Below are 24,388 nucleotides of genomic sequence, written 5' to 3' on the forward strand. Positions count from 1 at the left end.
GCGTTTATCTCAATATCACACAAAGACAAAGATCCCCCGTGTAGCCTCAACAGACTGTAGGGGCAAGTGCTGTTAGCGAGTAGCAGCACCTACGAAGGCAGGCACTGTGACACACGAGTGGGTGGGTGGCCAGCACCACGCCCGGCCGCCTTTGTCTCCCCAGTGGCGATGTTTACTACACCGCACCAGGTAGTTTTTTTCATTTGAGGCTGAGTCGGTCTAGGTGAGGCCCATTACCGGTTCAGGATGTTCGTCACCTGATGTTGGCCGTGAGCTGGAATCAAACTTGCATTGCTGGGTTCGTAGTGCATCGCGCTAACTGTTGCGCCACCGCTCACCAATGAAAACCGCCATTCGTCACAAAGTTGCGGTGACGTCACCACGGCGCTTGTGCCAGGCTAGGTGCACGTTGAGGCCACGTGAAGTTTCGAACGCCCGCTGGTAGGTCACGGGGGAGACCCAGGTGCCACGAGTTGCCTGATTAAGATGAGTGGCCGATGCACCACCGATGCCCCCTATTGTGCCAACTTGCTGTGTTTTAGCCACCCGGCGCTCTGCTCGTTGTTGTGAGCGTCGCTCCTCCGCCCTCCGTTGTTGTTGGAGGGCGACTGCCTCCAACTGCCCAGTAGCGTCCTTCACGAGCCTCCTCCACAGAGGCCGATCTTGACACCGCTGGTACCAGTCATTGGCAAGTCCACTCAGCTCCACATCCTCCTGTACCACATCACACCGACCTACTCACCCACTCTTAAACTCACTCAAAGTGCCACTCACCCACTCCAATACTTACCTCCCCTCTCTCATAACGCGCAACTCACCCACTCACCCACCCTCAGTTTCAGCACACCACTCACTCCACCAACTCACCCACCTACTCACCCACCTACTCACCCACTCACCCACCTACTCACCCACGCTATGACTCACTCACAGAGTCACTCACCCACTCCGACACTCACCTCCTGCCCTCATAACCCTCAACTCACCAACCCTCAGTCACTTGAGGACACCACTCACTCCACTGACTCACCCCCCACTCACCAAACTTTTACTCACCCCAATCATAGCGACACTCACCCTCTCTCTCACACGTTCGCTCACTGACGCACTCTCTCACAACGAAAAAAACGTCCTCACCAACTCACCAGTGCACTCACCCACCCACGTTTCACTCCTTGAACGTGCACTGCATTATCTCATTAATTAATAATGATTACTGTTGTGTGTTTCCGACACCCTCAATGAAGCTGCCTCGGATTTTCCGATAGCGACAAAAGGGGATTTCCAGAGACCACGTGGGGGCCTCGGCGGCGCGATCCTATAAATAGAATCCGCGCCTCGCCGCAGCAGCGGGGCGTGTGGGATAGCTGCCACCAGAGGTCGCAAACGGGGTTTGATTCCTTACCCGTACCCGGCCGCACCAGGGTCGCAAACGGGTACACGTACCCGCCCGGGTACGGGTAGCCGGGTATCGGGTAGGGTACGGGTATCGGGTACCCGGTTGCGACCTCTGGCTGCCACCCCCAGCCGCGATATAGCCGCTGCTGCTGGCTGAGTCTAAACCAGATCTATTGATTCCGCAGTCCGTGCGTCCCCCCCTCCTGCCATTCCAATATCTCCCCATGCCGCTTTGTGCACTCTGCTCGCTACACTGACCCACGCCGTGCCGGCCTTCAGGGAGCGGTGGGCGATGGAGGAGGCCGTGTGCTCGGTGGCAGATGACGGGGAGTTCTGCGTGCAGTTGTGAGCTACCCGTCGGATGCTGTTGGACTGCGAGAAGGGCTGCGTGCAGATGCAGCACTTGTAGTTAAAAAAAATTGAGAGAACGAGAGAGAGCGACATGGAGTAGGGAGAGAGGGGGGTAGAGAGACAGGGGGGCAGAGAGGGGGTAGAGAGAGAGTGGAGGGGTAAGGAGAGCAGAACGAGAAATATTTCATTTAAAAAAGGGGGGGGGGGGGGTTACATAAAGCGAAGCATAAAAAAACTAAATGATGAACGAAGCAAAGTGCCGACTACACCGAGCATCTTCTTGTTTCCTCTGATCGTAAAACAAAGAGAGAGGGGAGAGCGAGTTTGTGTCGTGTTCACTATGCAGTCCCAGCCTGGGTGGCACGGCCACGCTCACTGCTGTGGATTGTGTCTGTAATGCATCTCGATGAGTCTCTATGTACATAGTGGTGTCTCAGTGGGTCTCTGTTTGTATCTCTGTGTGTATTTCTATGAGTCTCTGTGGGTATAGTGGTGTCTCAGTGGGTCTCTGTGTGTATCTCTATGAGTCTCTGTGTATCTCTGAGGCTCTGTGGGTTGCATGGCCACAGCCGCACTGCCCTGGCTGTGTCTTTCATTCATTGGTGGTGCTTGGTGGTTGATGGTGGTGGTGGTCGATGGTGGTTGGTGGTGGTGGTTGATGGTGGTGGTTCATGGTGGTTGGTGGTGGTGGTTGGTGGTGGTGGTTCCACAGGAGGTGTGCGATGCGATATGGGACACATACGGGACAAGTGGTGGTACAGCGCCCTCTGCTGTTAGCTAACTTTACCTCTATGGGTGTCTTCGTGAGTCTATGGGTCTCTGTGTGAGTCTATGGGTCTCTGTGGGTCTATGGGTCTCTGTGTGAGTCTATGGGTCTCTGTGTGAGTCTATGAGTCTCTGGGTCTATGGGTCTCTGTGTGAGTCTATGGGTCTCTGTGTGAGTCTTTGAGTCTCTGTGGGTCTATGGGTCTCTGTGTGAGTCTATGGGTCTCTCTGCGAGTCTGTGGGTCTCTGTGTGAGTCTGTGGGTCTCTGTGTGAGTCTATGGGTCTCTGTGTGAGTCTGTGGGTCTCTGTGCGAGTCTATGGGTCTCTCTGCGAGTCTATGGGTCTCTGTGTGAGTCTGTGGGTCTCTCTGCGAGTCTATGGGTCTCTGTGAGTCTGTGGGTCTCTGTGTGAGTCTGTGGGTCTCTGTGTGAGTCTGTGGGTCTCTGTGTGAGTCTATGGGTCTCTCTGCGAGTCTATGGGTCTCTCTGCGAGTCTGTGGGTCTCTGTGTGAGTCTGTGGGTCTCTGTGTGAGTCTATGGGTCTCTGTGTGAGTCTGTCAGAGGTGTGGACTCGAGTCATGTGACTTGGACTCGAGTCAGACTCGAGTCATGAATTTGATGACTTGCGACTCGACTTGGACTTGCATAACAATGACTTTGTCCCACCTATGAGATGTGGACTCGAGTCATGTGACTTGGACTCGAGTCAGACTCGAGTCATGAATTTGATGACTTGCGACTCGACTTGGACTTGCATAACAATGACTTTGTCCCACCTCTGGAGTCTGTGGGTCTCTGTGCGAGTCTGTGGGTCTCTCTGCGAGTCTATGGGTCTCTGTGTGAGTCTGTGGGTCTCTGTGTGAGTCTATATGTGCGATCGCGAGGCTCCAACACCACGGGACGCCTTGGCCTCGAGACAACAATGGTGGCGACCAATCAATCAGTTTCAAAGACAATGGCATAATATTAATGATCAGAGCGTGATTGTGTGTGTGTGTGGTTAATGCGGACAGGATTCCTTGAAAAAGGATTCTCTTTCGCGTTGTAACATCTGAACGCAGCTGTTTTATTGCCAGAATGGGTCGAACCTCTTGTTATAATTCAGAGTCTGTAGAGCCATTTACAACTCGCCCTGAAAACTCGCCTCTCGTACAAGTGGTCTCCCCCCTGCGGCAGTCGGAGTGATGGCTTTGGGGGGCGGGGGGGGTAGGGGGGGGGCAGGGGGGGCAGGGGGGCAGGGGGGGGGGCAGGGTGTTTATTTGATTGGGGAGAAGCGAGAGACTCGCGCGGGTGGCTGTGCGCGAGGGCGGCTGCAGGTGCGTGGGGTGGGATTGCCTCGTGGGCACGCCGTGAGCATCACGTGGGGGAAGGGCCCCAGGGGGGTGACTCAATCAAAGGCCCCGTCACAGGCAATCAAGGGAGGGGGTGGGGGAGGGGGTCATTCTGCTCCTCGGCTTGTTTAGGGCGGCTGCTGTGCTAGAGATGGAGACTGAGGCTGGTGGGATTTTATTCCGCTACTGATCCGGCTCAAGGGGAAAGGGGACTGATCCACTGAGGTTTCTGTTTCCTCCACCAGCGTTCGTGGTGTGACGGTGTTGGTGGTTGTTGTGTGTTGTTGCGATGATCATTGTGGGTTGCTATAGTGGCTTGTGATCCGTGCACTCCTCCGGGGAAGTCGCTAGCCTCTGGCCCTTTGACAATGTAATGTTTGTGTAGAGGATTGACCTCTAAATAGACCCGAAACATTTGGAATATGCCGGCAGTGGTTTTGGTTACATTCTGCACACGGCCCGTAGGGGCCCCACCACAACGTGGATAGCGGGTGGTGCTCGGGAGGGTTGCGGGTATCAACCTAAACCGGCTAAAGCGCGTCCCTAAAGGACGCTCCGTTACCCCCCCCCCCCCGAGTCTTGGCCACTTGCCGCCGCTGGCTCCGTCTCATTCCCCTGCTGGCGACATTGGGATCCATGGGTGGCACGCGGCTTACAAATGTCAACCGTGATCATCGACATCAACATCACCACCATCCCCCACGTCCTCACCATGCAGATCACCACCACCATCATCAATGTATGCACGGCTGTCAACCCACACGGTTTACCCCGTATTCTAGTGCAGGGAAATTGAGTTTTCAGGCTCATATGGCATACAGCCGTTTCAATGCGGGCAACACAAATGGTGTTTCTCCCTTGTGATGGGACATTGTGGGATGAACGTTGAGATGTACAAGGGGGCACGGGGTGACCAACACGGTCTGAATTTGTCTAATCAGGTAAGGGGACACTGATAAGGGGTTAGCAGGTTTGTTGTATGTTGAACTTCCTTCGCACCGTACGTAGCCGAACCGTGCTAATCGGAGGTGGGGGAGGGGAGGGGGATAAAGAAGTGGAGGCATCGGCACATGGCGGCGTGACGCTGTGAACGTGCATCCGTGCGTTTTATTATTGCTGGTCCACGACACTTGTGACCAGCCACGCGACACGTGTCTACCTCGAGAATCATCATCATCATCATTATATACAGGGAGTCACATCACGTGTGCTGCTTATCGTGGAATCGTGTTCACGTAAAATAGCTTAACGTCTTAAAAACACGTGAGTGTGTGTGTCGTAGTCGGCGTCTCCAGGACTTGCTGCCGAGTGGAGGCGGCTAACAACACTGGCAGACGCGCAGGCCTCGACGGAGACCTTTAATATCAGCGCATCCACAGTCAATGCTTGAACTATACGAGTCTCACGCCTAATTGTCTCTTAGGTGTGCGTGTGTGTGGATGCATCGTACGTGGCCCCCACGGCAGACAATAGCAGGGCAGGTGACACACCTCCCCGTCCAGAGGGAATGGGGACAAGAGGCAAATCGTCTGCCGATTTCATTAATATTCTCTACAACGGACACGACTGATTATTGCGTTACATACTGTCTGGTTTTTATCGTCGAACTCGGCATAGTATCTTACAGGGGATGTGCGATCCCTCGCTAGCAACGTCTGGGCAGTTCGCTGGCATGGGTTTTATGCGAGCCTGACGCTATTGCTGCTGCTGCTGATGAGACTGTGCATGCCGAAACCGCTCCAGAGATTGACCGAGTCATAGCCGATGCTGTCGAAACGAGCCACTTCTCTGGAAGAGCTGATGGAATGTGTGAAAAAAATACTTAAAACATTTTTCGTTTAATATACGGAAAGCAAAGCGGTGATTTGTCAATCGAGTTGCCTATGTATATATGGATATGTTTGTATGTGTGTATATGTGTGTATATGTGTGTATATGTGTGTATATGTGTGTATATGTATGTATGTGTGTATATGTATGTATATATCCGTCGCGAAAATGCAAACGATTATCCGTGCGGAGCGCTGACTCCCACGGACGCTTATTAGAATTACGGAAATGATCTTGAGCCCCAAACGCTGCGACAATGGGTAAACTCACCTCCCAAATTATTATATACAGTATATATAAAAGTAGAGACAAAGATTCCTGCCCCCCCCTACCCCCGTATAGCCTTAACGGACTGTTGGGGCAAGTGCTGTTAGCGAGCACCACCTATGGAGGCCGGCACGGCACACGAGGGGGGTGGGTGGCCAGCACCACGCCCGGCCGCCTTTGTCTCCCCCAGTGGCGATGTTTACTACACACCGCACCAGGCACTCGGAGGCTGAGTCGACCTAGGGGAGGCCCGGAACAGGTTCAGATATTCGTCCCCTGGTTGTTGGCCGTGAGCGGGAATCGAACTCGGGCCGCCGGGTTCGTAGCGCTAACCGCTGCACCACCGCTCCTCCAGTATACACACAGACACACACAGACACGCGCGCGTACAATTGTATCTCTAGACTATGCAAATCTCTAAAGCAGTGGGATCCCAAACCCTTCCTGGACCCGTGGATACGTTTTCCGGCGATCGTGCGGGTCGAGGGAGATCTGTGGAACTCGACTCTCCTCCCGTGGCGGCAGCTCACAGCGGCCTTGTGCACCACCACAAACATCACCAACATCCTCCCACGCAGCACCACAGGTGTGCAACGAGGGGTGGCCACCTGCCCCGAGTTCAACGGTGGCTATGAGATGTTAACTACCTCGCCTGGTATGCAGGAGGTCGTGGGTTCGATCTCCACCCTGACGCCTGCTGCTGCTGCTGCTGTATATTTGGAATCTTCGTGTCTCTCTCTTCTCCCAGTGGTCGCGTGGATTTTTCTCCGGGTCCTCCGGTTTTCCCCTCCACATTCAGAATCGACGTCACATATTTGGAGTGTTGTGGCTGCTGCTATAAAATTACACACGACGACGACGATGATGACGATGAGCCACTCCGTTGAGCTATCATTTGTGCTCGCCAGGTAGCTTCTAAGCGCTACGTAGCTCAGTGGGACCTTTACCTGGTAATATATAAAAAAAAAAATGCTTTTTCGAGTAAAGTTTAATTTAGACAGTCAAGGAAGTGGCATCTGTGTGTGCGCGCCGGGTGGCAGCAGGAGCCGATTTGGGACGCCTCGGTCGCTGCGATGAACTTCGTCATCACAGGACACTGACCGTGCGGTCCACGCACACACAAACTTCTTTCGCACCATACGTAGCCAACCGCGCTAATCGGAGGCGCGCTAATGTTGCTGCTGCTGCTGCTTCTACCTCCCATCAGCTCTGACGTTACAGGGGACAGGCCTAAGGCACGGGCCCGGCTAGATGGTAGCCAGGAGATGTTAACTCCCTCGCCTGGTATACAGGAGGTCGTGGGTTCGATCACGACCCTGACGATGCCTGCTGCTATATATTTGGAGTACGAGTGCTTCTCTCTCACCGAAGTGGCTTATCATCACATGGAAATGTATAGCAGCCAAATACTCTATATATGAACGCACGTTGATTCTAAAATGTACGCGCTCCGTGGGTACGCGCTCGTAATGCCCCCTCTCTCTCTCTCTCATTCACCACCACCGACTTAAAACAAAGATGGAGCCTCGTTAAACTGCGTCGTTTGGTCACGGATTTTCCCCCCTCTCTGCTTTGTGTCGCGTTCAGTTTATCTTCATTCCCCCCCCACCGCCCGCACCTCCGCCGAGCACGCCGCCCTCGCCGCGCACGGTACGCCGGAGAAGTTCGACGCACGGCGCAACTTGTACAACACGCGGCTCGCGATGCGGGCTGCAGTGTGTGTCCACGTGTCTGTGTCTGTCTGTGTGTGTCTGTGTGTGTCTGGGTGTGTCCTCGCCGCTGGCAGTCGGCCACGGCATATATGGAATAGCTCCAAGCCGTAAGAATCGCCACGATACAGGGACAAACCAATTACAATGCCGTACCGGTGGCGGTCGTGTTATTTTAGGTTTGGTCTGGTTATTCTTTTACGCGTATACATTTTGATAATAGATATTGCTTTGGGGTGGGGTGGGGTGGGTTTGGGCCTCCAGGGTAACGATCTGACAACAACGCGTGGCGTCAAGAACCCCTCCGCGTCCCGGTTAACGGCGCGCCGGCGGCGACCGAGTTAACCCCCCAATGACCGAGTTAACCTCCGCACAGCAATCCTCACGAACCATATTCGGAACTATGCCGCTGGAGCAGCTATGCACTTTTAAAATCATCTCGGTTGAAAACTAATTACTTCAGAACTACTTCTTGTGGTTGTTGTTATGCGGAAGAAGTTCAATGTGGACGTACATTTAGCGGCCAAGCGTCTACCTTGAGGGCAAAGCAGAGTAAACCCCGCTCAGCTAATGCAGAGTAAACCCCGCTCCGCTCAGCTAATGCAGAGTAAACCCCGCTCCGCTCAGCTAATGCAGAGTAAACCCCGCTCCGCTCAGCTAATGCAGAGTAAACCCCGCTCCGCTCAGCTAATGCAGAGTAAACCCCGCTCCGCTCAGCTAATGCAGAGTAAACCCCGCTCCGCTCAGCTAATGCAGAGTAAACCCCGCTCCGCTCCGCTAATGCAGAGTAAACCCCGCTCCGCTCAGCTAATGCAGAGTAAACCCCGCTCAGCTAATGCAGAGTAAACCCCGCTCCGCTCCGCTAATGCAGAGTAAACCCCGCTCAGCTAATGCAGAGTAAACCCCGCTCCGCTCCGCTAATGCAGAGTAAACCCCGCTCAGCTAATGCAGAGTAAACCCCGCTCCGCTCCGCTAATGCAGAGTAAACCCCGCTCAGCTAATGCAGAGTAAACCCCGCTCAGCTAATGCAGAGTAAACCCCGCTCCGCTCCGCTAATGCAGAGTAAACCCCGCTCAGCTAATGCAGAGTAAACCCCGCTCCGCTCCGCTAATGCAGAGTAAACCCCGCTCAGCTAATGCAGAGTAAACCCCGCTCAGCTAATGCAGAGTAAACCCCGCTCCGCTCCGCTAATGCAGAGTAAACCCCGCTCAGCTAATGCAGAGTAAACCCCGCTCAGCTAATGCAGAGTAAACCCCGCTCCGCTCAGCTAATGCAGAGTAAACCCCGCTCAGCTAATGCAGAGTAAACCCCGCTCCGCTCCGCTAATGCAGAGTAAACCCCGCTCAGCTAATGCAGAGTAAACGCCCGGCGCCAGACCGCTCCGTGTCCACGTGTCCGTGACCGCACGGAGTTGGGCGAGGAGTCGCTGACGCCCACCGGCTCACAAAAAGAACCCCCCCCCCTCCCCCCAACGCTGTTGCAGCGCTACGGAGGCGATGGCCGACCGTGACCCTAAACTAGCGTCACCCCCTCTCTCGCTCTGGGACGACGGGAATAAAATGGCCGGATGTGTCGAACGTTAGAATAAGCTGGGCAACGGCTGTTAAAGTGGCAGTAAGTGGGGGGCTGTGGGGGGCAGGGGTGGGGGTGTTGATGGGCCTTTGGCGAGCGAGGGGAGCGGGGGGCTAGGCGGTGACGTTTTCGCTGCCGTTCTTGTCCACCGAGCTGATCTTCTCTTTCCGTTTCTTCATGATCTCCTCCAGCTCCGATGTTCCACGTGCGCTCTGAGGGGTGGGGGGCAGTGGGGAGCAGTGGGGGGCACAGCGTCAGGCGTGGTCGTCAAGGGGAGTCGTCGAGACTCTGCGAGGCCACCCCCGGGCTGAACGGGCAGAATCGCAGCAATCGTCACCGATGGTACAAAGCAACGGGGGTGGGGTGAAGCTTTCTCAGAGGCTCGTGTGTCTGTGTGCCTGTGTGTGCCTATGTGTATATTTGTGTGTATATTTGTGTGTGTGTGTGTGTCTATGTGGGGACCGGCGGTCTAGTGGTTAGCGCGCTGCGCTATGAACCCGGCGACCCGAGTTCGATTCCCGCTCACGGCCAACACCGGTGACGATTATTTGAACCGGTCCTGGGCCTCCCCTAGGTCGACTCGGCCTCAAATGAGTACCTGGTGCGGTGTGTAAACATCGCCACTGGGGGAGACAAAGGCGGTCGGGCGTGGTGCTGGCCACCCACCCACTCGTGTGCCGTGCCGGCCTTCGTAGGTGCTCGCTAACAGCACTTGCCCCAATAGTCTGTGAAGGCTATGTGGAGGATCTTTGTCTTTGTAGCGGTTAGCTACACACTACCGCCACCCCTAGGTCGACTCAGCCTCAGATGTGTACTGTGTGTGGTGTGTAGCAAGCATCTGGGGAGACAAAGGCGGCTGGGCGTGGTTGCTGGCCACCCACCCCCCCCCCCCCTCGCGTGCCACGGTGCCGGTAGCCTTCATCGCTGCTGCGGCTCATAAACAGCACTTGCCCCTAGAGCCTGTGAAGGCTACAGAGGGGTGGGTGGGGGGGATCTTTATCTGTGTGTGTGTGCGTGCGTACCTCGAGGGCGCTCTTCTGCACAGTGATCTGGCTGTAGACCCTGGCCCCCTCGTCCGGACAAACGGCCTTCAGCTCCTCCTTGTTGAGGGAGAAGATCTGAGCCCCGGTCAGAACCCCCAGGCTGTCCACGGTCCTGAACAACAACAACAACAACACCACAGCCACAGCCACGTTACAGCGGCCCCGTCGTGCGGCGAGTACACGGGAGAAAGAGTACACGAGAGAGAGAGTACACGGGAGAAAGTACACGGGAGAAAGTACGCGGGAGAAAGTACACGGGAGAAAGTACGCGGGAGAGTACACGAGAGAGGGAGAGAGAGCGTACACGAGAGAGAGAGGGTACATGAGTACGCAAGCAAGCCTTTTGGCGTCATCTGGTCCAACCTATGTGAGACTAGGCTCTAAGGAAAGCTGTCTCGGGTGTGGACCAATCAACTTCAAGGACAGTGCACATTATCAGAGTTGTGTTTTTTGTTTGCATTATGACTGCAGGTATTGTGGTCTATGCAAACATGACTCCTCGTAAAAAAGGTGTCAGTTTTGTTGCCAGATAAAAGGGTAAAAAACCAATTATCAAGACGAAGGAGCAGGAATATGGCTCCTTCCCTCCAAACATAAATTATCTCTACACATCCCATCAGCTGCGCGGCGTTGTACGAGTGCACACATTTCAGCAGCTTGGGGCTCAACACAAACAAACTGCCCATGAGACCCCGAACACACGCAAGTGTGTGCGTGTGTGTGTGCTGAACTTCTTTCGCGCCTCCCTCTCTCTCTGAGCCATCTCCTCTCTCTCTCCGAGAGCGACTGGCTGCCCATGCGGCGGCTGCATTTACAAGTCGACTATTCTACTTAATTTATTAGACCGACGATCCCGTCAAGCCCAGCCGCCCCGGCCGATATCGCAACCGCAGTCGAACCGCTGCCACCAGCGCCGCCGCGCCCCCAACGTTCAAACCGGCGGTGAAACAGCCGGGCGGACGAGGGGGCACGAGATGGGCGCCCGCCGAACATCTCCCGCAGCGCGCCGCAGCCGCCCGCGACGACTCACAGGGATTCATCTTCTTGGTTCTTTCGGTAAAGTCACGTAGAAGGGAAATAATAAAACAATGTGTGTGTGTGTGTGAAGAACAGGTCTGTCGGAAAGACTGCGTCATTCAGACGCTGTCTTTCCGACAGACCTGTTTGTTCTTCACCTGAGGACGGCTGCTTGCGTTGTGGCCGAAACGTCGTGAGAATGTTTTATTATGTTGAATTTTTATTATTTTATTATTTCCCTTCTACGTGACTTGACCGAAAGAACCAAGAAGATGAATCCCTGCAGTCACGAAAGCTTTAAATCGAGACTCACAGGTTGTTGAATCCCTTGGCCACGAGCCACGACTTGACGTCGTCTGGCGACGAGTCGAAGCTCAGCACCACGGCGGTGCCCTTGCTGCGCGGGATCATGAAGTTTCGCTTGTTCACGTTCTGCCCGGTCAGCCGCTTCAGCAGCTCTTCTTGCACTGCGCACGCACAGACGCAGCGGGCGGACTTCTCACGACCGTGCGGTGGTAACGACGTGGGCGCCATCGCAAAGTGAGTGGCGTCAACTGGGAGTTGGCTGCTTAGTCCCGACCACTTCCCGGGTAATGAGGGATCTCGTTTTTAATTTAGTGGGTGACTGGCGGACGCCTGTGCCACCACCACCACCGCCACCGCCGTGCCAACACCACCACCAACCGCTGTACCACCGCCGTGCCAACAACACCACCACCGTGCCAACACCACCAGCACCGCCGTGCCAACACCACCACCACCACCACCGTGCCAACACCACCACCACCGCTGCAGTAGTGCCACAACCGCCGCCCCCCCACCCCACACTCGCCATGCTGCGAGGCCGGGTCTCGCTGGTTGTTGTTGTTGCCGCGTGGCGGTTCGGGTCCCGCGGCGTTCGCCGAGTCCACGCTGCCCTGCCGCTGGAGGCCGTTGGGCGGCAACGGGAGGCCTGGGGACGCTGGGCCCGGGTAGTGGCTGCTACTGTCCGTGCGCTGTTTCTATACACGCACGCACATACACACGGGCACGCACACATACACACGGGCGCACACGCACGCACACACACATACACACGGGCGCACACGCACGCACACGCGACACACCATGCAAACGTCCAGGCACGCACACGAGCGCGAGACCGGTTAGGGTCAGCGTAACGCGCCTGACACGCAAACACAACGTCGCGTTGCATTTGAGCGACCGCACAAGCGCACACACACACTCACACGCACCATGTACCACGCTCACACTCCCTCACACACTCTCGCGAGCAGCAAGGCAGCGGGAATCATCTCGACTATGGCCCGTGGGTGGCCCACGGACTGCCCAGGCAAATAAACACAACACACCATGCAACAACACAACAACACAAACCAACACAACAACACAAACCAATACAACAACACAACAACACAACAACACAAACCAACACAACAACACAAACCAACAAACCAACACAAGAACACAACACGACCAGGGAGCTGTGCAAGCCGCTGTGGCCACTCTCAAGGCCATGATCCACTGGGGCAGATTCAGCGGCAACGGTCGCCAGCCATCACCAGCTCCACCCCCTCCCCAGGTGAGACTCACAGCACGCACGGCAAACACCCCCCCCCCCTTCTCCCCCAACGCGAGCGGTCGCCACGGCAATCTCGAGCAAGATGACAAACTCGGCAAAGTTTTACCTCCGACAGTTCTCCCACCAACCGCTGGCTCCGGCAAAATCACACGGGGGGGGGGAAATGGACAGAGCGGACGCACACCACGAGGCGTTGCGTTACAACGCACCTCCGATTAGCGCGGTTGGCTACGTACGGTGCGGAAGAAGTTCAAACGCACATGCACACAGCACGCGCACGGCAAATTCAAAAGTCCGCTCGCCCCTTGCGCAGTGGGCCCTCCCCCTTAAACCAGCAGTGCCAACGGGGAAGCAATTGCAGGGGCTGCTCCCTGAACGCTGCACCCCACGGCGCTCCGCCAGCGTTGCGTGGCTGGAAAAGGACGGAGCTTACTCGGTACGCTTTAGCGGGCGGTCCCTGCCAGGCCGAGCTACCACCACACACACCGCAGGTCACGGACGCACGCCCACCCACCCACCCAACCACTAGCCCACCCACTAACCCACCCACTAACCCACCCACCCACTAGCCCACCCACCCACTCAACCACTAGCCCACCCACCCACTAACCCACCCACTAACCCACCCACTAGCCCACCCACCCACTAGCCCACCCACCCACCCACCAGCCCACTAGCCCACCCACCCACCCAACCACTAGCCCACCCACCCACCCAACCACTAGCCCACCCACCCACCCAACCACTAGCCCACCCACCCACCCAACCACTAGCCCACCCACCCACCCAACCACTAGCCCACCCACCCAACCACTAGCCCACCCACCCAACCACTAGTCCACCCACCCAACCACTAGCCCACCCACCCACCCACTCGCTCACCCAATATCGCACTCAGCTCCGTGGGCCCCTGCCTCGTGAGAGAGAGAGACTGTGTGGCTCGTTTGTCAAAAGCCACCTGGCCACAACCGACAGCTCAACCAAGTGGCGGCTCTTCATCGTCATCACGTGGGAATGTACAGCAGCAGCCAAAATACTCTCGACGCATGTTTCTAGACGTGGAGGGAAAAACCCGGAGGACCCGGAGACAAATCCACGCAGTGACCACGGGGAGAGAGACACCCAGACTCCAAATGTACAGCGGCAGGCGTCGCTAGGGCCGGGATCGAACCCACGACCTCCTGCGTACCGGGCGAGGTAGTTAACGTCTCATAGCCACAGTGAGGCCACTCTCAGCGACATCCCGTTGTAGACTCAAGAGGGGAAAGACGGAGCCACCGGTAACGGTTAAACCAGAGACCTCTCAACGTGCACACGAATGAAACTGCAACAACACAGCACACACTCGTGGCAAGTCGTAATGGTTAGTAGCAAGTAGTAATAGCAGTAAGTAGTAATAGTTGGTAGCAGTAGCAGCAGTAATTAGTAATTAGTAAGTAGTAATGGTTAGTAGCAAGTAGTAGTAGTCGCAGTATTTAGTAATTAGTAAGTAGTAATAGTAACAAGTAGTAATGGTTAGTAGCAAGTAGTAACTAGGAAGTAGTAGTATTACGTAGGCTTTTGTAGCCGATTTCAAGATGCACAATTGATCTAGGGTGGTTAGGCCACGTACAGCAACGACCAGGCCACATTGGTGCTTGCGTAAGCTCTGCCATCATGAATAATACAGCTGTACAACGATATGAAGAGATTCACATTCCCACTCTCCCGGAGGGGCCCGTCGCATTGGCGCCGCTTCAAAAAGAATCAAGCCCGGCACCCCATCCGACCGCCGCCAACAACAAAATCGTGCCTCGAGGCTTCTTCGCAGGTTATATAGGTATTAAAAATGTTTCGTTCAGAATTATAATCTCTTCAGCGAGAGCTCACGGCAAATACGAAAAGCCGCCAAGCTCTTCTTACCCCCCCCCACCCCACCGCTCGCGACGGTCGGGCGGCGGAGGGCTTTCCTACGACGCACATCGCTGTGGCCGCGTCGTTGCTGTGTCACACCGGGGGGTGGGACAAACACAGCAAGAGTGTAACACTGATACACGTTGACACATGTACTCGAAAACATTTATACTGTGGCTCGGACGTCAGTGTTCAAAACAAACCACAGCAAGTGCCGCGGTTAACAACGCGGCGACGACGACGAGGACGTTACCTTGTAGCGCTGCAACTCCTCCTTGGGCATATAGAGCTAGCGACGGGAGACGGGACACGTTACCACACGTCGCAACGGGAGAGGTTACCACGTTACCACGTGACGGGACACGTCGCAACGGGAGACATTAACTACGCGTGGTGACGGGACACGTTACCACGTGATGGGAGATGGGACACGTTACGCGACGGGAGACGTTACCACGTGACACGTTACCACGCGTCGCGACAGGAGAGGGGACACGTTACCACGCGACGGAAGACATTACCACGTTACCACGCGACAGGAGAGGGGACACGTTACCACGCGACAGAAGACATTACCACGTTACCACGTGACGGGAGAGGGGACACGTTACCACGCGACAGAAGACATTACCACGTTACCACGCGACAGGAGAGGGGACACGTTACCACGCGTGGTGAATGGAAATTCCACATTCCTATCACTCGTGAGACCGCGAGTAGGTCAACTGTGAGACCCTGAGGTTAGTGAGCCTTGGGGGCTTGCTGATGAGGCCCCGAGTCGGTAAGCCGTAGGCTCACTGATGAGGCCCCGAGTCGGTAAGCCGTAGGCTCACTGATGAGCCCGAGGTTAGCGAACCGTGAGGGCTCACTGATGAGAACCCCCCCCCCCCCCCCCCCCCCCCCGAGGCGAGCACGGCGCAAGGTTCACCTGCAGGGCCCGGCTGTACAGCGGCTCGTCGTGCAGGCCGCCGCCGCCGATGCCGCCGGCATCGCCGCCGCCCTTGAGCAGGTCCAGGATGTTGTTGGGCACGTAGCCCTCGTGCCCCGTCACGCTGCGCACCTTCCACCACTGCTTGCTGTTCTCAATCACCTGCGGGAGGGGGGCGGTTAAACCGACGGACTTGCCCGGAGAACGCGAGCCGAGCGGGACATGGGGAGTGAGCGCCGCTGGGGCGGTCGGTGCCGTCGTTGGCATGGAGCGGTCAGCACCAAGCTACAGCTGCAGGTACTGCTGCTGCAGCAGAAGCAGAAACTGCGGCAGAAACACGCGAACTCTGCTCACGGACTCACTCGCGACGGGCACTCGGATTAGCAATCCGAGTGCTCCCCCCCCCCCCCCCACGTCTCCCCCTCCCCCCCGTGTCGCGCGTCGTCGCCGCTTCACCTCCACGAGGTCGTCCTTGCGCACCGCCAGCTCGTTGCTGTTCCTCGCCATGAAGTCGTAGCGCACGATGGCCGTCTGGGGGCCCAGCGGGGAGCGCGGCGGGGGGGCGGCAGAGCCGTCAAAGCCCCTGCAGGCGACACGGGGGGGGGGTGGTTAGAGAGAGACTGGGGGGGGTGGTTAGAGAGAGACTGGGGGGGGGGGTGGTGGGAGAGACGTGGGGGTGGTGAGAGAGACGTGGGGGGGGGGTGGTGAGAGAGACGTGGGGGGGGGGGTGGTGAGAAAGACGGGGGGGGGGTGGTGAGAAAGACGTGGGGGGGTGGTGAGAGAGACGCCGCGGGGGGGGTGGTGCAGAGACGTGGGGGGGGGGTGGTGAGAGAGACGTGGGGGGGGGTGGTGGTGAGAGAGACGTGGGGGGGGGGGGGTGGTGAGAGACGTGCGGGGGGGGTGGTGAGAGACGTGGGGGGGGGGGTGGTGAGAGAGACGTGGGGGGGGGGGTGGTGAGAGACGTGCGGGGGGGGGTGGTGAGAGAGACGTGGGGGGGTGGGGGTGAGAGAGACGTGGGGGGGGGGGGGGTGAGAGAGACGTGGGGGGGGGGGTGGTCGAGAGAGACGTGGGGGGGGGTGGTGAGAGAGACGTGGGGGGGGTGGTGAGAGGAGCCGTTGGGGGGGGGGGGGGTGAGAGGACGTGGGGGGGGGTGGTGAGAGAGACGTGGGGGGGGGGGTGAGGAGGCGTGGGGGGTGGTGTGAGAGACGTGGGGGGGGTGGTGGTGAGAGAGACGTGGGGGGTGGTGGTGAGAGAGACGTGGGGGGGGGGTGGGGAGGGGGGGGGGGTGGGTGAGAGACGTGGGGGGGGGTGGTGAGGAGAGTCGGGCGGGGGGGGGTGGTGAGGAGACGTGGGGGGGTGGTGGTGAGAGAGACGTGGGGGGGGGGGTGGTGAGAGACGTGGGGGGGGGGTGGTGAGGAGACGTGGGGGGGGGGGGGGGTGCTAGAGACGGGGGGGGGTGGGGTGGAGAGAGGAGGGGGGGGGGGGGTGGTGGATGGGGGGGGGGGGGTGGGTGTAGAGAGACGTGGGGGGGGGTGGTGAGAGAGACGTGGGGGGGGGGGTGGTGTGAGGGACGTGGGGGCGGGGGTGGTGAGAGAGACGTGGGGGGGGGTGGTGAGAGACGTGGGGGGGGGTGGTGAGAGAGACGTGCGGGGGGGGGGTGGTGAGAGAGACGTGGGGGGGGGGTGGTGAGAGAGAGTGGGGGGGGGGGGTGGTGAGAGAGACGTGGGGGGGGGGGTGGTGAGAGACGTGGGGGGGGGGTGGTGAGAGAGACGTGCGGGGGAGGTGGTGAGAGAGACGTGGGGGGGGTGGTGAGAGAGACGTGCGGGGGGGTGGTGGTGAGCAGAGACGTGGGGGGGGGTGAGAGGAGGAGGCGGGGAGGGAGGGGGTCGTGGGTCACCGGTCGCCGGGAGGGAGCAGGCCGTGATGGTAGGGGTCCGGCTGTCCGAAGGCGACGTAGCCGTTGTTGGGGAGGTGGGCCGCACCGTCGGGCTGCGGGGCAGAGGTACAACGACACTCAGCCACCCAGCCACCCACCCACTCAGCCACCCACCCACTCAGCCACCCACCCACTCAGCCACCCACCAACCCACTCAGCCACCCACTCAGCCACCCACCCACCCACTCAGCCACCCACCAACCCACTCAGCCACCCACCAACCCACTCAGCCACCCACCAACCCACTCAGCCACCCATCAAGCCACCCACCCACTCAGCCACCCACCCACTCAGCCACCACCCACTCACTATGCTGCAGGTCACAACCACGTCTCTCTCTGCTACACTCCTTGGAATTCCCTCCTCCCCTCATCATCCTCAATCATCATCAATCATCATCAATCATGCGCGTCTCCTCCATTCCGCCAAAGCTCTTTGACAGAATTCACGGCGATCGCTTCGTGAGACTCTGGAGCTCCCCGGTGGATGCGCCGCACTTCTCCGCGGCGGTGCGCGGCGCTTGCGGGAAACAGGACGGCTCCCGCCTTCCCGGGGCTCCGCGCTACGCGAGCGGGCGCAGGCAATTACCTAAAGTGCTCCGAGTCTCAGGGGCGGGCGCCGTGGCGCCAACCCAACTAGAGAAGATGCGCCGTTTTATTTACCGCGGTGAAGCCGGTCCCCCCCCCTCCCCCCGCGCTGGGCTACCACCGGCTCGGATCCGGAGGCCAATCCGGCCCCACGTGCAGATCACAAATGGGACCTTTTATTGGCAGGATCAAAACATCGAGATTTGAAGTTTTCACGACTGCAGGGATCCATACTCTTTGGTTCTTTCGGTAAAGTCACGTGGGTAGAGAAATATTAAGAAAGAATTGACACTAAAATAATAATGTGTTCACGCTTTCTGGAAACAAGAGGAGTTGTGTTCAGGTGTTCAAACACGAAACGGGAACGTTTAGCAAGGAATCAAGTGACTGCATTAACCACCACACAGTCAGTACTTGTGGTGAACATGCACACACACAAACACTGCTCCCGTAGTAATCATTATAATATATGGGCATTGGTGTTTAAACTGAGGCAGCCTGCTTTAGGGCCTAAAGGCGAACTTTACAAATGGAATATATTCGGTGTTTGAACATCATAACACCTCAAGTGTTATTGCCAGCGACGGTAACCACCGATGAATGGGTTTGTTCACACGCGGGAGATGAGCTCATCGTCATCGGGGAGAGATGAACGCGCAAATTCTACTCGCTCACTGACACCTCGCTCGCACTAACACTCAGACTAACACTCACTCGCACCAACACTCACTCAGACTGACACTCAGTCACTCGCACTAACACTCACGCAGACTGACAATCAATCATTCACTCAGACTAACTCTACGACGAACACTCCCCACACTCTGTAGAACAGGGCCGAATGAACACACGGGACGGACTCCACACACACACACACGCACACACACCAACACACGCACACCTCTACACACACGCACGCACACACGCCTACACACACACACATCTCTACACACACCTCTACACACACACACACACACCTCTACACACACACCTCTACACACACAACAAGCACCCCCCCCCCCCACTCGCCCCGGTGCGGGGATGGAACCGCCGAGCGACCGACCTCGCTGTGCATCCAGGGGGGCTCGTTGTAGTGGTGGGCGGGGGGCGCCCCCCCCCTGCCGTCGGCGAGCTCCGCCACGTGCTCGCGGGCGCGCTCCCGCTCGCGCTCGCGCACCGGCACGTCCAGCAGCGGCGGCTCCCAGCCGCTGCGGAAGCGCGGCACGTAGGGCGGCACGTGCTGGTCCCTGGGCCACTCCGCCCTGGGGGGGGGGAGGAGGGGGGGGGGGCACGGGGCAACCGGTGAGACGTGCGGCACGCGGAGGGCACGCGGGCAGAGAGCGCTACGTGGCGATTCGCTCGTCTGTCCAGGGGTATAAATCACCCGTGGCTGCGCGTGTGCATGCGCGCGCGTTGCGTGTGTGCGTGCGTGCGAGCAGGTGCGTGTGCTTGTGCGAGCGAGTGTGTGCGCGCGAGCGTGCTTGAGCGTGTGAGCGAGTGCGTGCGTGCGTGAGTGAGGGCGAGCGACCCACTTGGACTTGTTCCACGCGTCCCCGCACGACTTCCACAGCTCCCTCTCCTTGGCGGCGAGGCAGCCGTGCAGCATGTCGATGCAGTCGCGCGTCAGCAGCGGGCTCGTGATGAGGCGCGCCAGGTCGGGCCCACCCGTGCTCTGCACCACCTGGGAACGGGCACAGACAAAGATCCCCCGTGTAGCCTCAACAGACTGTCGGGGCAAGTGCTGTTTCGCGAGCGGCGCCTACGAAGGCCGGCAAGGTGCACGAGGGGGTGGGTGGCCAGCACCACGCCCGGCCGCCTTTGTCTCCCCAGCGACGAGGTTTACGCACCGCACCGGGTACTCATTACTCGCACGCACACTCACTCACCTCGCACTCACCTCGCTCGCACACTCTCACTCACCTCGCACACTCTCACCTCGCACGCACACTCACCTCGCACTCACACTCACTCACCTCACACTCACCCACACACTCAGACTCGCACTCACACTCACTCACCTCACACTCACCCACACACTCAGACTCGCACCCCCCCCGCCGCCCCCAACGGAGCAGGCGTCCACCCACCATCTCGAGGGGCGTGAACAGGAAGTGGACGAGCTCAATGGAGTCGGGGTTCTGGATGTGGCCTTTGAGCCGCGCCTGCACAAAGCGAAACGAGGCACATCCAGTCAGCGCACTCAGCTACGTGTGGGTAGCTGGGTGGGTAGCTGAGTGGGTGAGAGTGTGGGTAGCTGAGTGGGTGAGTGTGGGTAGCTGAGTGGGTGAGTGTGGGTAGCTGAGTGGGTGAGTGGGTAGCTGAGTGGGGGAGTGTGGGTAGCTGAGTGGGTGAGTGTGGGTAGCTGAGTGGGGGAGTGTGGGTAGCTGAGTGGGTGAGTGGGTAGCTGAGTGGGGGAGTGTGGGTAGCTGGGTGGATGAAAGTGGGTAGCTGAGTGGGGGAGTGTGGGTAGCTGAGTGGGTGAGAGTGGGTAGCTGAGTGGGGGAGTGTGGGTAGCTGGGTGGGTGAGTGTGGGTAGCTGGGTGGGTAGCTGAGTGGATGAGTGTGGGTAGCTGAGTGGGTAGCTGAGTGGGTAGCTGAGTGGGTAGCTGAGTGGGTAGCTGAGTGGGTAGCTGAGTGGGTAGCTGAGTGGGTAGCTGAGTGGGTAGCTGAGTGGGGGAGTGCACGCACCAGGAGATTGAAGCAGTATTTGAACTTCTGCAGGATTTCCCGGAACTCTCCTGGAGGTGGTGGCTTGGAGCGCAGCGTGAGCACTCCCTCTGGGGCAGGGCACAGCACAGAGCTCCGTCACACGCCGCGTCACACCGCACAGAGCTCCGTCACACGGCACGGAGCTCCGTCACGCCACGTCACACAGCACAGAGCTCCGTCACATGGGTAGCAGAGTGGCACGGAGCTCCGTCACACGGCACGGAGCTCCGTCACACAGCACGGAGCTCCGTCACATGCCGCGTCACACAGCACAGAGCGCCGTCCCACGTCACACAGCACAGAGCGCCGTCACACGGCACGGAGCTCCGTCACACGGCACGGAGCTCCGTCACACGGCAGGGAGCTCCGTCACACGGCACGGAGCTCCGTCACACGCCGCGTCGCCCGGCACCGTGCCCGTTGCTCACCGCCCTTCCGCTTCCCCTTCTTCTCCTTCTTGCGCTTGCTCAGCTCCCCGTAGGCCTCCGCAGACTTCTGCAGGCGCGCCACGAACAGCTCAATGTCGTCCAGCAGGTGGTTCAGGATTTGCTGCGAACGTTCGGTGGAGATGGGGGAGGGGGAGGGGGGGTTGACCACGTGGGGAGGGTGAGTGGAGTGCGTGGTGTGGTGAGTGTGTGTGTGGTGCGTGTGGTGTGTGTGTGGTGTGTGGTGTGTGGTGTGTGTGTGGTGTGTGGTGTGTGGTGTGTGCGTGGTGTGGTGAGTGTGTGTGTGGTAGGGTTGTGCGTGTGTGTGATGTGGTGTGTGCGTGTTGTGTGGTGTGTGCGTGTTGTGTGGTGTGTGTGTGTGGTGTGTGTGTGTGGTGTGTGTGTGTGGGTGTGGTGAGTGTGTGTGGTGCGTGTGTGGTGCGTGTGTGGTGCGTGTGTGGTGCGTGTGTGGTGCGTGTGTGGTGTGTGTGTGGTGTGCGTGTGTGTGGTGTGTGTGTGGTAGGGTTGTGTGCGGTGTGTGTGTGTGGTGTGTGTGTGGTGTGTGTGTGGTGTGTGTGTGTGTGTGGTGTGTGGTGTGTGTGTGGTGTGCGTGTACTGGGGCCTCACCACGTCTCTGTCCACCCTCTTGGCCATCATCTCCGGAGTCTCATCAGCATCCTGCGAGTAGACGCTGAAGCGGTCCGAATCTGAGCAGCGACACGGTGACGCACACAGACACGCACACACAGAGACACACAGAGACACGCACACACAGAGACACGCACACACAGAGACACGCACACAGAGACACGCGCAGAGACACACACAGAGACACGCACACACAGAGAGACACGCACAGAGACATACACACACAGAGAGACACGCACAGAGACACGCACACAGAGACACACACACACACACAGATTACGCACGCCCACTAACTACTCGCGCCTGATGATTGTGAACGTCTCCACGCGGCGGCAAGAGCGCCGTGCGAGTCTCGTGTGAATGACACGCGTGTAACACGCGTGTGACATGCGTGTAACACGCGAGCGGCACGCGCGAGGCCTCCGCCGTACCTCTGTCCAGTGTGCTCGAGTCGTTGGGCGTGCGGCTGCGGTTGGAAGCTGGCGAGTGGCTCTCCGAGTAGATGCTCGCCGCTCCCGGCGCCGGCGACGGACTCATCCTCATGCGCTCCTGGTTGAACCTGCACCACCGCCACCACCGCCACCACGCAGCACACACACACACCACACACACACCACACACACACACACCACACACACACACCACACACACACCACACACACACACCACACCCACACACACCACACACCACACCCACACACACCACACACCACACCCACACACACCACACACCACACCCACACACCCCACACACACCACACCACACACACACCACACACACACACACCACACACCACACCACACACAAAGACCCCCCCATGTAAGCCCGTCAGTAGCGAGTGGCGGCGCCTACGAAGGCCGGCACGGTGGCACACGAGGGAAGGAGCTGGGTGGGTGCTGGCCAGCGCCAAGCCCGGCCGCATTTGCAAATTAAAATGATTGAGTGAGACTGGCAGATAAAAAGCTCTTGCTGCTTCTGCTGCAGCTTGGTGTGCAGGAGGTCGTGGGTTCGATCCCAACCCTGACGACGCCTGCTGCTGCTGCTGTATATTTGGAGCTTGTGTCTCGCTCTCTTTCATCATCATCACCGCGGTGGCTAGGAGATGTTAACTACCTCGCCTGGTGTACAGGAGGTCGTGGGTTCGATCCCGACTTCTTGACGATGCCTGCTGCTGTATAATTTAAGTTTGCATCTCTCTCCCATCATCATCATCGCGGTGGCTATGAGATGTTACTGACCCCGTTGTATTTTTTCGCGGTGTCTCTCTCTCTCTCTCCCCGTGGTCGCGTGGATTTTTCTCCGGGTCCTCCGCTTTCCTCCCCCCTCCACATTTAATAATGGACGTCACCACGCCTGTAGAGTGATTTGGCCGCTGCCATAAATATCCAGACGACGACGACGAGCCGCCACTTCCGTCGCGCTATCATTTGCGACAGACAGGTTGCTTCCGCAAACAGGAACGACATCACATAGCTCAGTGGGGGCCCGGACCAGGGTGGTATTCAGGTAAAAAGAGTCGAGCCAAAGGTAAAAGATTCCTTCCAGAGTGTCCCGGCTCGGGGAGCCACCAGGGGGCGGTGGATCTCCGCGATCGACGCTGACGCTCGGCCAGAGTCGGAGGGGCGGAGGGGGAGAGAGAAAGACCCCGAACGCCGTGGCGGCGGTGGGATGGCCGCGACATCACCGGCGGACACGCCGCGGGACCGGGCGCGCCGCAAGGTTGGGGTAAAGCCACAGTGGCACACGTGACACCCTGCACACCACGTGTCCCACCCATCACTACCTCCTCCCCCCTGCACACCACGTGACCCACCCATCACTACCTCCTCCGCCCTGCACACCACGTGTCCCTCCCATCACTACCTCCTCCGCCCTGCTCACCACGTGTCCCTCCCATCACTATCTCCTCTGCCCTGCACACCACATGTCCCACCCATCACTACCTCCTCTGCCCTGCACACCACGTGTCCCACCCATCACTACCTCCGCCCTGCACACCACGTGACCCACCCATCACTACCTCCTATTTCCAACCTACAAGTATTTACTCTATACTGCCATGAGATCCTCAGCAGGCTCCGTACACACCTGTGCACGTGTGTGTGTTGAACTTTTTTCGCACCGTACGTAGCCAATCGTGCTAATCGGAAGAGTTCTAAGGCCACAAGAGCACTCGGAGGGGTCTTGTGTTACAGCCTCACACTTCCTAACCCACCACAGCGGCCCAGACACTCTCTCCACCTATGTCCCCAGCCAGCACAGCTGCCCCACAGCTGCCCCTACAGCTGCCCCACAGCTGCCCCTACAGCTGCCCCTACAGCTGCCCCCACAGCTGCCCCCACAGCTGCCCCCACAGCTGCCCCCACAGCTGCCCCCACAGCTGCCCCTACAGCTGC

General features: G+C 58.3%; 1 protein-coding gene across 2 annotated transcripts in view; it reads right to left on the minus strand.

The window, feature by feature from the left end:
* Positions 1–4,920: 4,920 nt before the first annotated feature.
* LOC144737080 (epidermal growth factor receptor kinase substrate 8-like) overlaps positions 4,921–24,388 on the minus strand; it is a 68,971-nt gene continuing 49,503 nt past the window's right edge. Inside the window, exons 8-21 of one of the 2 annotated variants that reach the window (XM_078619743.1) lie at positions 22,423–22,550; positions 21,971–22,050; positions 21,347–21,467; positions 20,898–20,986; positions 20,297–20,371; positions 19,742–19,890; positions 19,273–19,471; positions 17,584–17,675; positions 16,143–16,269; positions 15,687–15,848; positions 12,116–12,278; positions 11,597–11,750; positions 10,246–10,378; positions 4,921–9,435 (exon numbers count right to left, since the gene is read on the minus strand). In XM_078619743.1, the coding sequence (XP_078475869.1) occupies positions 9,337–9,435; positions 10,246–10,378; positions 11,597–11,750; positions 12,116–12,278; positions 15,687–15,848; positions 16,143–16,269; positions 17,584–17,675; positions 19,273–19,471; positions 19,742–19,890; positions 20,297–20,371; positions 20,898–20,986; positions 21,347–21,467; positions 21,971–22,050; positions 22,423–22,550 (1,771 nt within the window). In that variant the 3' untranslated portion in view covers positions 4,921–9,336. Of the gene's footprint in view, positions 9,436–10,245; positions 10,379–11,596; positions 11,751–12,115; positions 12,285–15,686; positions 15,849–16,142; positions 16,270–17,583; positions 17,676–19,272; positions 19,472–19,741; positions 19,891–20,296; positions 20,372–20,897; positions 20,987–21,346; positions 21,468–21,970; positions 22,051–22,422; positions 22,551–24,388 lie in introns of both variants that reach the window. The other variant, XM_078619742.1, reaches the window with a different exon arrangement.

This window comes from Lampetra planeri, chromosome 64 (assembly GCF_965212315.1).
Source record: "Lampetra planeri chromosome 64, kcLamPlan1.2.h2, whole genome shotgun sequence".
In the NCBI taxonomy this organism is placed as follows: domain Eukaryota; kingdom Metazoa; phylum Chordata; class Hyperoartia; order Petromyzontiformes; family Petromyzontidae; genus Lampetra; species Lampetra planeri.